The sequence below is a fragment of the Pleurodeles waltl genome, chromosome 6 (genome assembly GCF_031143425.1).
Source record: "Pleurodeles waltl isolate 20211129_DDA chromosome 6, aPleWal1.hap1.20221129, whole genome shotgun sequence".
NCBI lineage: Eukaryota > Metazoa > Chordata > Amphibia > Caudata > Salamandridae > Pleurodeles > Pleurodeles waltl.
Window position 1 is genome coordinate 871,583,913 of NC_090445.1, and position 14,554 is coordinate 871,598,466.

General features: G+C 41.5%; 1 protein-coding gene across 2 annotated transcripts in view; it reads right to left on the reverse strand.

Annotated features, from left to right (window-relative positions):
* Nucleotides 1–1,676: 1,676 nt before the first annotated feature.
* The window catches only part of CRTAC1 (cartilage acidic protein 1), a 1,353,390-nt gene continuing 1,340,512 nt past the window's right edge, over nt 1,677–14,554 (reverse strand). Inside the window, exon 15 of one of the 2 annotated variants that reach the window (XM_069239641.1) lies at nt 1,677–1,900. In XM_069239641.1, the coding sequence (XP_069095742.1) occupies nt 1,884–1,900 (17 nt within the window). In that variant the 3' untranslated portion in view covers nt 1,677–1,883. Of the gene's footprint in view, nt 1,901–7,066; nt 7,840–14,554 lie in introns of those variants that run through there. The other variant, XM_069239640.1, reaches the window with a different exon arrangement.

Sequence of the window (14,554 nt, forward strand, 5' to 3'; positions counted from 1 at the left end):
GGTAGATTGGTGGAGGAGAGAAAAAAGGGAGTGAGAAAGAGGGAGTGAGAGGAGAGAAGAGGGGTTTTTCTCACCTGCAAAAGGGAAACAAAGGACATACGTGACCGTAACAAAAAAGAAGCAAGTTTTTTTTTTTTTACAAAAAGGCAAATAAATGGAATGGGTTGGACACACTGGGAATTTTATTAATTTGGAAAAAAGTTGAGGAAACCGATTTGTGGAGAAAGTTTCTCTAGAACAGGTTTCCCAAGTATGTTCCTCTTAAGAACCACATACAACCCCAAGGTCCTGACAAAGAGCAAATATTCCTATCTTACCTTGGTAAATTCTTTTCTATAGAGTCATTTTAGAGATCATTATAATCATGTTAAGCATTACAAAAATGTTTCTAGATGATGGTAGCCCTTTCAGGGCATGCTAGTAGTACACTGAGAGAATAAAGGACTTTACCCTTTCTCATCATTGGTTTCATCATGGAATGGAAGAATCAAGTTAGCCTAAGGCCACATTTAATTACCTGCTGGAAATAATCAACTATTCCCGTTTATGAGAAATATAAGGGTCTAAATGAGGCACAATTAGGCAAAGTATTTAAAGTGCATCACAAGTGATAATTATTCAAAACTTTTTTCCCTCTTTACATTTTTAATCACTTCCATACAGCGGTGGCTGCTGCATAACTCAAGAAGAGGGGCAGGGGGCAGAGACGAGGTAAAAATAAAAAACAAAAATAAAACACACTTACCTTGCCTCCGTCCCTGCCGCCTCGTTCATCGCTCCTTTTGTGGTGTCCCAGCATTCACTGCTGAGACACTAGCACAGGCTCCCCAGTCATCCTGTAATTGCTTTCATGCTAACTTAGCATTAAAGCAGCAGCAGAATTTGGTGTGAGCGGCTTGGACACAGACCTGTGGTGTGTGCAGTTTCTCCAGCCCGTCTGTTAAACACAGCCGGGCTGGAGTAACCTAAGTGCGCATGTGTGTTTGACCGGCCTAAGATGGCAGGATATCACACGAGCACTTAGGTGCACCCTCCTCTCCCCCCACCTACCATGGACTAGCCCCGCCCCTCCCTGCACTGCTGGCTGTGCCAGAAGCAGAAAAATAATATGATAGTAACCTATCGTTCTATGTTTCTGCTTCTAGCTCAGCCAGTGGGGTGACGCTCCTTCACCATAGTGAAGGAGACGCCCATGCTTCCATAGCATCTGAGAGTGATGGGGACAAGCATCAGGGAGCCCAGAAGGAAAGGGATGCTTATAGCCAGATTTTGGATACAGGCTGATGGACAAAATCTGAGAAGGGATGCATATTATCATTTGCAAGCATTGGGGCAAGGGGCTTCATTTGCATTCAGTATTAGAAATCTCAAAGATGAGCAGCGTTATCTACCCCACAAAAGGTTATCTGTGATTAACACCAACCACTAGCTCGTCAATTAACTTATTTACCTAGACATTTACTCATCCAAGCCGAGAGTAGAATGAGTGCATTGCCTTAGAACAATATGGGCATGTCCTCTGGAGTGTTATATGCAAATCACAACAGTAAACTAGTAAATCAGTGTAATATTCAGTTACTAATATACTCCTTATATGTTTATTATTAACCTTTAAAGTCATGGCTGATAGAAATGTAATGTCTGTTGATAATATTTACAAAACATATCAATGGAAGTATGCCAGCATAATGTTTATTCACATGACATTGATTAATACTCGGTGTTTCATTATTATATTACTGCTTTGATTCTCTATTTTAAAATGAAGGCTGTAGTTGTTTTAAGTGACTAGTTTCCACTACTGCTCCAACATCAGCCATTTTCTCGGCGGCAATATTTTGAGGGACGGGTGCATCCTCTTAGCAAGCATCAAACGTACTTGGCTAAAGGACCTTCTTGGCTGAGAAAAAAAATGAGACATATATTATTGACAAAGGCATCAGTTTATGCACTTCAAAACCACACGAGAAAGGAGTAGAAGAGCGGAGGGAAATGGCGAAAGAGATTTGGAAATCATGCAGCAATTATTAAGAGGAAAGAAAAACAATTTTGACATGATTTGTTGTGCAGAGGCCGCGGTATAGTAGGTCCATCCTCTGGACTGGAGGAAAAGTGTTGAGCTGCTGGCTTCAGATTGGCTGGTAAGAGATGGGTCCCTGGTAGGTGTGAGCCCCATTCTTTTAGCAGCACAGCAGCAAACGAGATTGAAAATTGAACTGCTCTGAGGATCTGCTATTAGTATTTCTTTTATTTCGGCGAAGCTTTTGAAACAGACCAAACCAAAAAACAACGGAAATCAATCTGCTGGATTTCTGTTGCTCACAGGGCAGCATTCCTACAACATGCGAGCAGCAGTTAATAATTGACTATCAGAAACCAATGTACATGGGGGTATTTATAAGGAGATATGATTGAAATGTCTGACGCTAGTACTTTTAGTGCTAAGGATCAGAGAGCATCATGGAGTATATTAATGGTTCTAAGCGGCGACACTTTGGTGTAAACCAGAGAGTTATGCATTTCATGATTTTCTTAAATTACTAGGGTTGTATTGGTTTATTTAGGCCTAAGAGGGTTATATATATTTGAAAGAGAGGGCAGCGAGTATTTTCAATTATTAGGTTGCTGCTGAATATTTCATGAAGTCTTTGAATACTGAAGGGGGGTCACTGGGACACTGTTTTTAAGGACAGCCTACAAAGCACTGGTTGAAGATCACCACCTGTTTCACAGAAAATGAAGAAGGTACACAAGGAGGTTCGGTAAAAGCTGGCAGGCAGCATGTGAGAAAGAATAAGGCATGTAGAGTTAGAAGAGTGCTTCCCCCTCCATGGAAGGATAGGGTTAGAAGAAGTGGCATCATAACCCATGACGGTATCACATGGTTGACCCTTTATCCCACTATTAGCTCTTCAGTGGCCTCCTGTTTGCTGTAAATTGGCTAGCGGAAGAGAAGTGAATGGAAACTAGAAAAAGTAAACAAAGATCCTAGATCATGGTCTTCTTTCTGCCCCTGCCGTTGCCTTCTTGATCGTTGAGATCACAGGCTTCACTGGCTCCAAGGGCATCAAAGGCAGCGTCAGCCTTTACAAAACAGCAAGCCAGGGGTATCAGCTTAGGGCGAACCCTAATTTCATCTATGTGTCCTTCTGTCTGACTCGCCAATGCATTATGCTGCACTCTTAAATTAACACAGCCGCATCACAGAAGGGTTGTGTATCTTTTTTATTGTTTTCCATAACAAGCGGACGATGTATAAGGGTCGGGTCTAGACTGAGAGCTGAAGAAAGGTGGGTGAAGAGGTTGTTGCAAGGATGAGAGGATTCCAGTTGTGAAGATTTCAATGGTCATTATGCACAATAGTTAGTGATGGCAGCACTAGGGAATAGTTAGGGATAGAGCCACTATACTGCAGTCAGGAGTAAAAATACTCTGGTACCTTTTACACACAGAAGTTATTAAAAGTGAAGATTTGAGAAAAGAGAGCGTGGGGCAAAGTAAGGTCTTTCAAGAAGCATTCAAACGTGAGGGTACTCAAGGTATCTGAATAATCTGATGTCAACATTTTTCAGTTTTCAGCTCAAATAACAATACAATGGGATAAATGTCTCAGGATTCATATATAGGTTCAGAGCATTTGAAATAATATTACCAGATCAAAATGTGAGTTAGAATTTGTAGGTGGCACATTGTTGAGGGGTACGAAGGATACCTCTATTAGATACACAATTAATCACAACTATATGAGAAAATTATACACTTGATTTAGACCAAACCTTTGCCTCATGGAACATCGCCTTCCTATCCCTCCCCTCCCCCACCCCACAAACAGCACTTCAGCTAAAAGATATTGTAGAGCTATCTAGATAGGGAGCGTCTTCCTGATAAAGATGTTCACTCACAAGCTCGAGTACATCACTAAGACATCAATGACGTGAGCTACAGACTGCAAGTTCTAAGCCAGTGGATAGAAGAAACACTGGATACAGTCGTCGCATCACACTCTCTTTTGAGAGTCTGTGTGATGGTCCTGCCCTTCACTCGAAAAGGCCACCGTCCTGGATTACCAGACCAATAGAGCCATTGGGCCAATAAGGGTTGAGGTACCATGACATTGTATTAGAAGCGCTCTAGAAGTATTATTTTTGTTTTACCTAACATACCAAAGACCCTGACATCGTGCAGGTAGGTTTATAATAGCTTCTTTATTTAAAAGTATTAAATGTTATATAAGGTAAGGCTTGAAAAGATGTCAACTAACTGTGCATTTTATAATCGTTTTGTTTGGAGTGGTTTACTTCCTCAAAATAATTTGTGTAATAATGACTGGAAATCTAATCACATTGTTTTAGAGGGAATTCAAATATTGTATTTTCTCTTTGTAAAGACCAGCATTCAAGTCTACCACTACGAGCTCCATTATTTTTTTCCTGTAATTCCAAGGTTCTATGCAGTTTTAGGTCGAGCATAGCAGCGTGCAAACGCTGTTTTTCCGACGTGTTGGTACGTATCTGGGCTTTTAACGACGCACACCCACCACTATCAGTTGTTCATGGGCTAGCCCTTCAAAAATCCTTTATTTTCACTGTTAACTGCTTTACGTTTGTCCCTCCTTAGGGCGGTTTTGTTACCGCCATGCCCATCGAACATGTTACATAGATAATTGCACTTTTGCCGATAACTCTGACTGCGAGCGAACGTTTCTTTTTTTTGTCTCTCTCTTCGCACTCACAGTGGCGCTTTGAATTGACTTGCTTATGTCAACTGTTTTACTTTTTATTTTCAGTTTGTGTGACAAAAAAAGTCCAGTTAGGAATTTACCACGCTAATAGCTGTACCTCGAGCAAATGCGAGACCCACTGCATTGCAAATGCTTGCTTTCATTGTATATGGGTTTGGGGCCGCTATTCTAAAAGGAACCCCAAACTGCAAAAGCTAATATTCCCCAGGAAAGCCTTTAGTACACCCTTGGATTTGTGAACCACTGAATGTGTGTTCATATCCTGTATTCTGTACATCCAGGTGTCAAGATTATTCAGCTTCCGGTGCATAGTACTAGGTGAGATGCTAACGTGCACCCCATGTAAAGTAAGTCCAGTAGCTGTGGGTAAAGGAGGGGCTCTGTGTGGTTTTTAATAAATGTAAATGTTCACAAACATGATCTCAGTTGCTTTTTTTTATCATGTTCATTAAACAAGCGGGGACTGAAGACTGATCCAAGCCAATTTTTGTGTGGCTAACAATTAGGGCTATCCTAAATATATTTTTGGTATGAATAAACATATAACATGACAGGTGGCTTCCACCCACAGAGAAACAAGGGCAACACATCCCTCAATTCTTTTCCCCTCCTTGCTTTCTTTGTCTCCCAATACCTGAAAGGAGGGAACACACCCGATTTCCCATGCTCTAACCAGGGTCCTCTTTGAGGACAGAAACTCTTCTCCAACGTGACTACTTTGATTTTGAACAGCACAGGATGTATTGGCACTGAATGGTGGTGGGAGGCTGCCCATCTGACAATGACTGCAAAATTAAGCTCCCCTCCAGCAACTCAGAACTCTGTCTACCACAGCAGTGCTCACTGGATGTGGAGCAGAATGGTTTACATTTTCTCTTGACTAGCATGAAACCTGATGCTCTGCTACGTTTAGCTCTTGTGTCTTGCGGATGTTCTTCCCTTTTTGGAAGCCCTCAGGCTTTTCAAATAGTCCAGGGACCCAGAAATAGAGGACCAAGAAGACTGCTCAAACTGAGGGTAGGCTAACCAAGAACCATCTATCATCAAAATCAACAACTATTGCCTGGTACCCACCTGATTCCACCGGTTGTGTTGTGAACACAGACCCACCTCCAACCCACGATGGCTTGGCTGATGGAAAAAAAGTCTCTCCAAGCCACAGTTGGGATTTCTCGGACACCACCGTTCTATGCCTTTCTAACACAATAATAGGATTGTGAAGTCCACACATACTTTTCGTGGCATTTTGTTGGGCACGTCCTGATGGCCCCGGAGGGTCAGACTCATTCCTCTGCCCTCCCCTCTTAAGTACTAGTATCTGTTCCACCACAATGTACGGCCATTACAGTGTCATTAGCACCTGCGGCCTGCTGATTTTTACCATTTAAGTTTCCATCACTGTAAGCTGCACCATTTATATTAGACACTTTACAATTCTAATATTTTGATCTCATAAGTAGCATGCTAGGACCTAACATTTTGGTAGGAGAATCTCTCCGTCTTGTTCTCAATCGCAATATTAACAGATTTATTATCTATGAACTGTGCACATCAGCGGTACCCATTGTTGCAACTTCATTGCTTATTCTATGTGTGTGATTTAAAAGATGCAGTTCATATTTTTATAGTACATATATTCATATATCTATATAGGTTTTTAATGTATAGTTTGAATAACTTATCAAAAGGCTGCAATGCCCCTAAAGGGAAACAAATACATAAAACATACAACCGGCATAGGTACATTACATAAAGAAACCTTTTAATTGTATGTTTTATGTATTTGTTTCCCTTTAGGGGCATTGTAGTCTTTTGATAATCATTTGCACCCAGCCCCTTTGGGTATATGGGCTACCCTCTGTGGTTTATTAGCACAGTTTGAATAACTCTGGCTGGCCAAGCTATCCCTGTTGCTACTTCTAACCCTTTAAACCCCTGACTTGAGCTCAGCCTTGATGGTTCACCCACGTTACTCGGGAAAGCCCATGTTCTATCAAAGGTCGGTTACTCAGTGTCCTGACTAGAGGGAGGAAATTGTAATCTTGCTTTATGAGACTACTTGGTTGTCAATGTAAAGGTTTAAGGGAAAATCCGGGCACATTCTGTCCAATGACAATCCAACAACAAATTTAATTAACAAAGACTATACACAAGACACTATACTTTCACAGAAAGTTAATTAGCTTTTTCTAGCCTTCCCTTGTAATATCAGATTAAATGAGTCGGTCCTTTCTGTAGGCAGTATTTTAATTAGTCTTGGCCGTGTGCTTTTTATCTTTGTGGACGAGATGATCTCTTGCCTTGCAATGTCATTACTCAGTGACATCCATTTTTATCTACTTTAATTTAGCAATGCTAATGCTGAACACGTGTGACAAGATCGGTTCACAAGCTCAGGAATATAAAAAAAACACATTGAGGGTGTAAACAATAATATGATTAAACAATAGTGTCCTTATATACAGCATTTATTTATAACACTTTTTCTGATGGATGGTTGGAAGACTGCACAAGTAAAAAAAAAAAACTGCTTCTTCCATTACAGAAACTATGCGCAGGCGAAGCACAGAAGCCACAGGCCGAACCATCAGTCACACTGTTAAACTATTCTTCGAACCTGTCTACAAACAACCATCCCGGATCCGCCATCTTGGTCTTGGGTAAAAAGAAAGTGTTGTACCTGGCAATGAATTCTGGGACAGCAAAAAGAGATCAGACTGAAAAGTCTTTGTTTTCAAGGGGGAGTTCCCTTCCGTTTTCTCAGAAAACATGCATGACATAATAAACAAACAATTTGGTTTACGAAAATATCACTTTCCACTTCAAGCTTAGATCAGAGCTCTTCCCCTGGTACAGATGGTCATCCCTTGTCTAGGAAGCCATTGGTGAAAGTCAATTCTGTGTCCAAGTGATAGAAACAAGCAGAGGACGGGAGCTTTTGTTTTCCATAAAGGATGGCATTTTCAATGTTGGCACGATTCAGAGGGCATAGAACTGAAAGCACAGTCCAAGGCTTAGCAGGAAAGCAGACTCGGAAAAGAGATGGAGGCGAGACATGGCATCAGAGGACGGGTACCCCCCGAAGTAAGCGACCTGAGCTGTAGAGGCAAGGAGAGAAATAGAAACATGAGAGGTAGAGAGAAGGGAGGTAAGGCAGGTGCAAGAGACAGTCAAAGAGACAGACAGAAACAATGATTAAGGAGTGAGATAAAAGACATTTGTTAAACACAGAAGGGGAGACATTAGAACATTGAGGAAAGTGAAACAAAAGAGGCAGTTGAGACAAGAAAAGTGGAGTGGAAAAAGAAAATACCAATGGGAGCAGATGTGAATGGAAAATGCAGATGTGGTAAATTAAGATAGAGGGAAAGAGAATTATAGTGTCAGTGACACATCTTGCAAACAAAGCCAAATTCTGAAAACCAGACCCACTACAGAGGACGAAATGGAACACATGGAAAGAACTGTCTGCCTTCAGTTGAATATAACTCACTGTAAATACAACAATGTGAATATCTTTTAAATCTGAGAGTAACCTGTGCGTAAAATACTTGTAATGTTCACAGGCAACTAACACAATCACACTTAAAAAAAAAAAAAAATCCTGCATGAGAGAGGATTATTTTTTTTTTCAAAGAAGTGCCATTTGGGGACAATTAAATCATGATTGTTTTACCGCAAACGGTATCCAGGCCAAATTAGAGATTTGTCTTGTTCTTCTCTACATATTGGAGATTGTAGAAGTGCACTAGGTGTGTGGGTTTTTCCATAAGACCAGTTGACGGTTTATATAGTGTTGAAGCAGATATGCTAATTAAGAAAACTATAAATGATATATGTGTTTACTAATGATAAAAATGTAGAGGAATTAATCATAGAAAAATAATGTGCACGTTTGAAATTGTGCCCTCGGGGTGTGATCACCATGTATACTAATAGAACTGAAACTGTATAAAATAATGAAAATATATATGAAAAGTGTAATAATATGTCATAATGAGATGTATAACCTATGTTTTACATTAATTTGTAGTGTTAAGTTAGCTGAACTAAAGGCCTAGTTTTCCTGGGCCTCACACACATGAAGAGCTGGAAAAAGGAATGCTTTGCAAAGGACTGGAGGCATGCACTAGCCTTGACCCACTCAATGTTAAAGTTGCTTAGCTAGAATTTTCTGCAATGTACCGGCGGACAGGAGATGATCAAGACAATTTGATACAATTCTGTGTAGAGCAGGCTAAATGTACTTTCCCAGGACTTGAACAATAGAGGCACTGACTGAAGAGGAACATGCAACAATTTTGATACCTGAAGGGCCGGATGATGAGGACATCGAATGGAGAACCAATCCACATCTTGTGAATGGAATAATATTCAAATTAATAGATTTGGTAAACAAAAACAATAGGTTAAAGTAATATCTGCTGATTGACTGACCAATTAGAAATTAGGGGGATGGACTGGGAGACCTTAATAAAAAGTCATGACAAGGGGCTAAAATTTCAGATGAGAGGGGTGAGAGAGATGCAACGGGAGAATTGATGACGTCAGAAGACGCTGTGCGAGGTGTTGTCATTGGTCTCATACACTGTGAGCCTGACCCGTGGCTGACTAATTGATGACCTGAAGATGAAGACTGACTTGTTGCTGATCCGTCCTGGATAGATAGCTATAAAATGTGACTGTCAACTTGTACCTTTTTCTTCTAGGTACCAACTGCGTTGATTATAAAATTCTCTTTAGGTAGATTTTTCCAAATTAATATTTTTCTCTAAATTATTTTCGCATGAAGTCCCACATGCTGATGCTAATCTTGGTTAGGTAGGCTGTTAAGGGTGACGTTGACAGTGACTAATGACTGATGAACTTATTTGCTGAATTTCGCTAGTTATGCTGGTATTTTAGCTTATGGATTTGCATTTTCGCATATGTTTTCTTCAAGTGATGATGTTTCCTACTAATGAATTAATAAAGAAGTGGTTTTGAATAAGATTTAACTAAACAATTGTTTTAGAGTTGTAATCAATAGGGAAATAAAAATTGTTCACTCTTTTCCGAGTTGTGGTTATTCATGAGTAGATGGTTTTAAGGTTTTCTATAAAATGTTCCCTTGATTATTGATAGTGAGGTGTGTGGGTTTTGCCATAAGACCAGTTGCCGGTTTATATAGTTTTTGTTGGTTTTCCAAAAACCAATGATACTTAGGGCCAGATGTAGGGAAATCCTGCATTGCGACTCGCAAACTGCGAGTCGCAATCCAGGATGGTGTCTTTGACACCATCTGCAAGTCGCAAGGGGGTCGCAAAGGCCCACATCATTAATATTAATGTGGTGTCACAATTTGCAACCCCCTTGCTACTCGCAGCACTCACAGGGATGGTGGCCTGCTGGAGACAGCAGACCACCATGTCTGTGACTGCTTTTAAATAAAGCAGTTTTTTTTTTTTGTAATGCAGCCCGTTTTCCTTAAAGGAAAACGGGCTGCATTACAAAATGAAAAAATGAAACGTGTCACTCATTTTTTCAGAGCAGGCAGTGGTCCATAGGCCTGCTCTGAAAAAATGTTTCCAATGCCATTCACAAAGGGGAAGGGGTCTCATGGGGACCCCTTCCCTTTTGCGAATGGGTTACCACCAGTGTGACACTGGTGGTAACTGCGATTGCTTTGCGACCGCGGTCACAAAGAAATCCTGCATCGCGCTGTGACTCGCAAATAGGAAGGGGAACACCCCTTCCTATTTGCGACTCGCAGTCCCGTTTTGCGAGTCGTAACCAGGTTACCGACTCGCAAAATGGGAATTGGGCATTGCGATGTGGGTTTTGAGCGTCGCAAACAGCGAAAATAGCTGTTTGCGATGCGGAAAATCCTTGCTACATCTGGCCCGAAGTCATCAAACTAGTCACAGCTTACAATATGTTTTTATTTCACTCCACAAGAAAAAGGTAATGAATAAACAAAATGGGTATGAAGGAAAACGTAGCACTTTTGACATGCAATCAACAATCAGCGTTATTGGATATGGAATAGTTGTACCACTCCAGCTGTTGGATTACTCATATTGCCAGGGTATTCTGGAGGTGTTTTTTCTAAAAGTGTTTTTTCGCACACTCACTTGCAACTGAAAACCGAAAGTGTGACCATGTGAAGAGAGACATTAGTGTTAAGAGAAGACAGACTTTTGAGGTGGTGATTGCCCACAGCGTTTCAACATGTGGTCTGCCTGCACCCAAAGAAACTATGGTAATGTCATGATATGTCATAATATGACATATCATCATTCTTATTAGAATATTGAATGCTTCGGGATGCTGTTCATTAGGATTCAATAGATTGGCAGTTGTCCTGGCTCTGCCGAGGGTTGTGGTACTCACAAGTAAATGTATTGAGCTTTTATGTTTTCCCATGTTATTATTCAGAGTGAATACAACAATATTGGTGACGATCGTGCCGCAACCCAAGAACCCACGACAGTGACATTTACAGAAAAGATTTCATATGCATCAACCTATTGAGACTTTAACTGCACAAGACCTCATGACTTATCAGCAACCATGAGTTGTGCTCTCGTCTAAAAGAACAAGTGGACCCTTATCCGCGGTAATGTAATTGACTTCATCTGTGAAAATTGAATGTGGCGTACCTGAGGAAGAGTTTTTCACTATGCGCTGGAGCGCTTGCATGAGATTCCCTGTGCGTTCAAGCGTCTCAGTATTCTATGGAGACTACTTGCCTGACGGGAAGGATTGTTCTGGTGATGTGTTGCGCATACAATGCATACAGAGGTACCCTCGTGGCATGAAACTAGACTGTGATTGGCAGCAGCCATATGTAGTGGGGAAGCTTTTGCATCTGTACTCAATGCGTACAGAGGCACCATGTTAGACTGAGACAGTCAAAGCCTATAATCTTTGAGGAAAAGCCGGCATCTGTCTGCATCATTATGAAGTTTAAAGTGTCAGTGATGTGCACACCATGTTGACATCAATTGCGGATCAAAAGGATTTCGGTGCAGGCCTGAGTTTCAGTGATGCACACACTGTGTTTAACATTACTAGTTCATCATTAGGATTTCAGTGATACCCACACCCAGTTAGCATAACTTGAACATTACTAGAATTTCCGTGATGAACAAACCTTGAATTGTCGGTGATGTGCGCACGGCAGAAACCACAACTTGCACATTACTAGAATTTCGGTGATATGCACACCCTGTTTTCAACTGTAATAAAGTATATATCAGTTCCTCTGTGAGAAAACAGGGCTGATTGCAGAGGCCCCCTAACTTGTTGCCCCATTTTCACTTTTTGCTGGTGTTTTCCTGACTCAGATGGTACCCTGGATACTGCTAACAAGTCCCAGGGCTTGTGCTCTGTGTAAAATGAGTATGCAAATTAGGCTAATTATAATTGGCTATGTCAACCTACCTATAAGTCCATAGTATATGGTAGGGCATGTAGTTTTAGGGACCCCAGCATAGTTAGTGCACCCAAAGGTGCACTGCTGAGGTGCCCATTGTCATTTGAAAGGCAGGCCTCCCTTGCTGGCTGCTTTTAAAGTAAAGTTATTTGCAAATTTGACTTTGGAATCAAAAGTACTTCCAAAGTCTTAAACTACCTTATTTGTACATGTAAGTCACCCCTAAGGTGTGCCCTAAGTGCCCCTTGTTTTGGGTGCCATGTAACTATACACAGGGACCTTATAAAAATTGTTTTATGAGCCCTGGTGAGGTAAACTAACCAAATGTGTTTTTCCCTCACTGTAGTGAATGGCCTCCTTAGGCTAAAATGTTGAGACTTTTTTTAATTAATAAAGTCCCCATAAGAGCCAGATATTATGAGTTTGGTATCAAATTAATTGTTATAATACATCCCACAACTTGCAATTGTTGGATTTAATATAACTAGTTCAGGTAAACAGTTTTAAAAATCTACCCGAAAGTTGCCCACTTCAGCTCGGTAGTGCCCTTCTCTCATTTACCAGCCTCCCTTGATGAGGTGTGAAGTGGCCTTGGATGAACACAAAGGATGTGCCTGGGGGAGAAGATCTGCCTCAAGAGATGGTGAAAGAGGATTGGGGAGAGCAGCCAAACTGGTCTTAAAAGGAGGGAAGGACATTTGGAGCAGGTGCCCTCTTGATTAGTTTAGGAGAAGGCAAGAGAGAGGTGTGTTTAGGATTTTTAACCACAGCAGTGGGCTGGCTCAGTCAACCTAGCCTCAAAAATTCAGTTTCAGCCATGTTGGCTTTTTAAAGAATGTTGCTCCCTTGGGATTGATTTTTGCCACACTTCCCAGGAAGTGGTCATCGTAGGGAGAAGTGGCCTGTCTGTGATTGGACAGTTGCACCCTGCTCCACAACCCCTATGCTTTTCACCCAAGGAGCAAAAATAAATATGGCAGAGATGCACCCACACCTTAGATCCCTGCAGGAAGAAGATCTTGGAGAAGAAGGACTACCCTGCTTGACCCCTGGCCTGCACCTGGGCTCTGCAGTGACAAGGACTGCACCAGCTGCACACTTTGGGCCCCAACAAAAAAATGACTTTGCCTTGCTTCTGCAACTCCAGGAATGGACTCCCTGTAAGTTACAGGTACAGATGAGCTGCCCAGAGTCCCCTGCACCAAGTCCTGTATAAAGAGTTTGTCCCTGACCAGTGTCCAGTTGCCATTTGAGGATTCTGACCAGGTGTACTCTGGGAATTGTGCTCTCAAATCCCAAGGAGCAACTCAGCTTCGGGAACCTTGGATCAAGTTGTGGACACTTCAAGGACCCAACAGGACCTCGGAAGAATTTCTGGAAGTTTGGAGCAACTCTAAGTTGAAGAGGTGCATTGTGGGAGTTGCAGTCCCAGACTCCAAGAGGCAAACCAGAGCCTCTGAACCCTTGGCTGGTGCTGTGGACCACTTTCCTGAATCAAGAAACACTTCTGAAGGTAAGTGTAACAGTGTTATCCTGTGGGTGGCCTGAACTCTGGACTTTGTCCCTGTTCCGTGAAACCTTTTTTAACCCTTTAAACACTAGTTGCTTCTATGCACTAGAAAACATGAATTCTTTAAAAATTCATGTCTCCGGTTCCTCTTATCCGACTTTTATTGTTTTGATGTCATTTTAAAGATAAAAATCGAATCTATTTTTATAAATTGGTGTTGGATTTTTATTGTGTTTTACTTATTTACTGTTTTGTGATTTTTAAATGCTTTACACACTTGACTCCTAAGGAAAGCCTTTTCGCCCATTGCCAAGCTACCAAGGGTTGAGCGGGGATTAATTTGAGACCTGACTGGACCTAGTGGGGGTTAGTGGCCTATTGCTAAATGTAGGTACTTACCTGCCCTTATCAATATCCACTTTCCAACATTTTTGGTGCGCAGTGGTGGAATCCAGAACTTGTGTTTAATATCACACCACAGTTTTAAGTGAAATAAGTTAAATATCTTCTAAATCGAACTAGAGTAAATTTGGACTAATTTTTGTAATTACTTCATTTTGATTTTTCTAAATTGTTCTGATCAATTGGTGCCAATGTTTTTTAAGGGACACAAAACTCAAGGGAGGGAGACCATGGGGCTTGATCTGGCCTGGCTATCCACACTCACTGCTTAGGGTGTTGTGCAGAAAGAAAGGATTACCTGCTGCTAAAAACTTAGGAAGGCTGTGATGATCAAGTCCCTTGAAGCCTGGGTAGTGCAGATGGAGGCAGATAAAGCTTCAGAGGTAGGAAGGGAGAGGGAAGATGTAGTCTCCAACCTCCAGGAGGAGGAGGCTCCCTAACCCTGGTGGTCATGGTGGGGTTGCTCAAGTGGTGGGTGACCTCT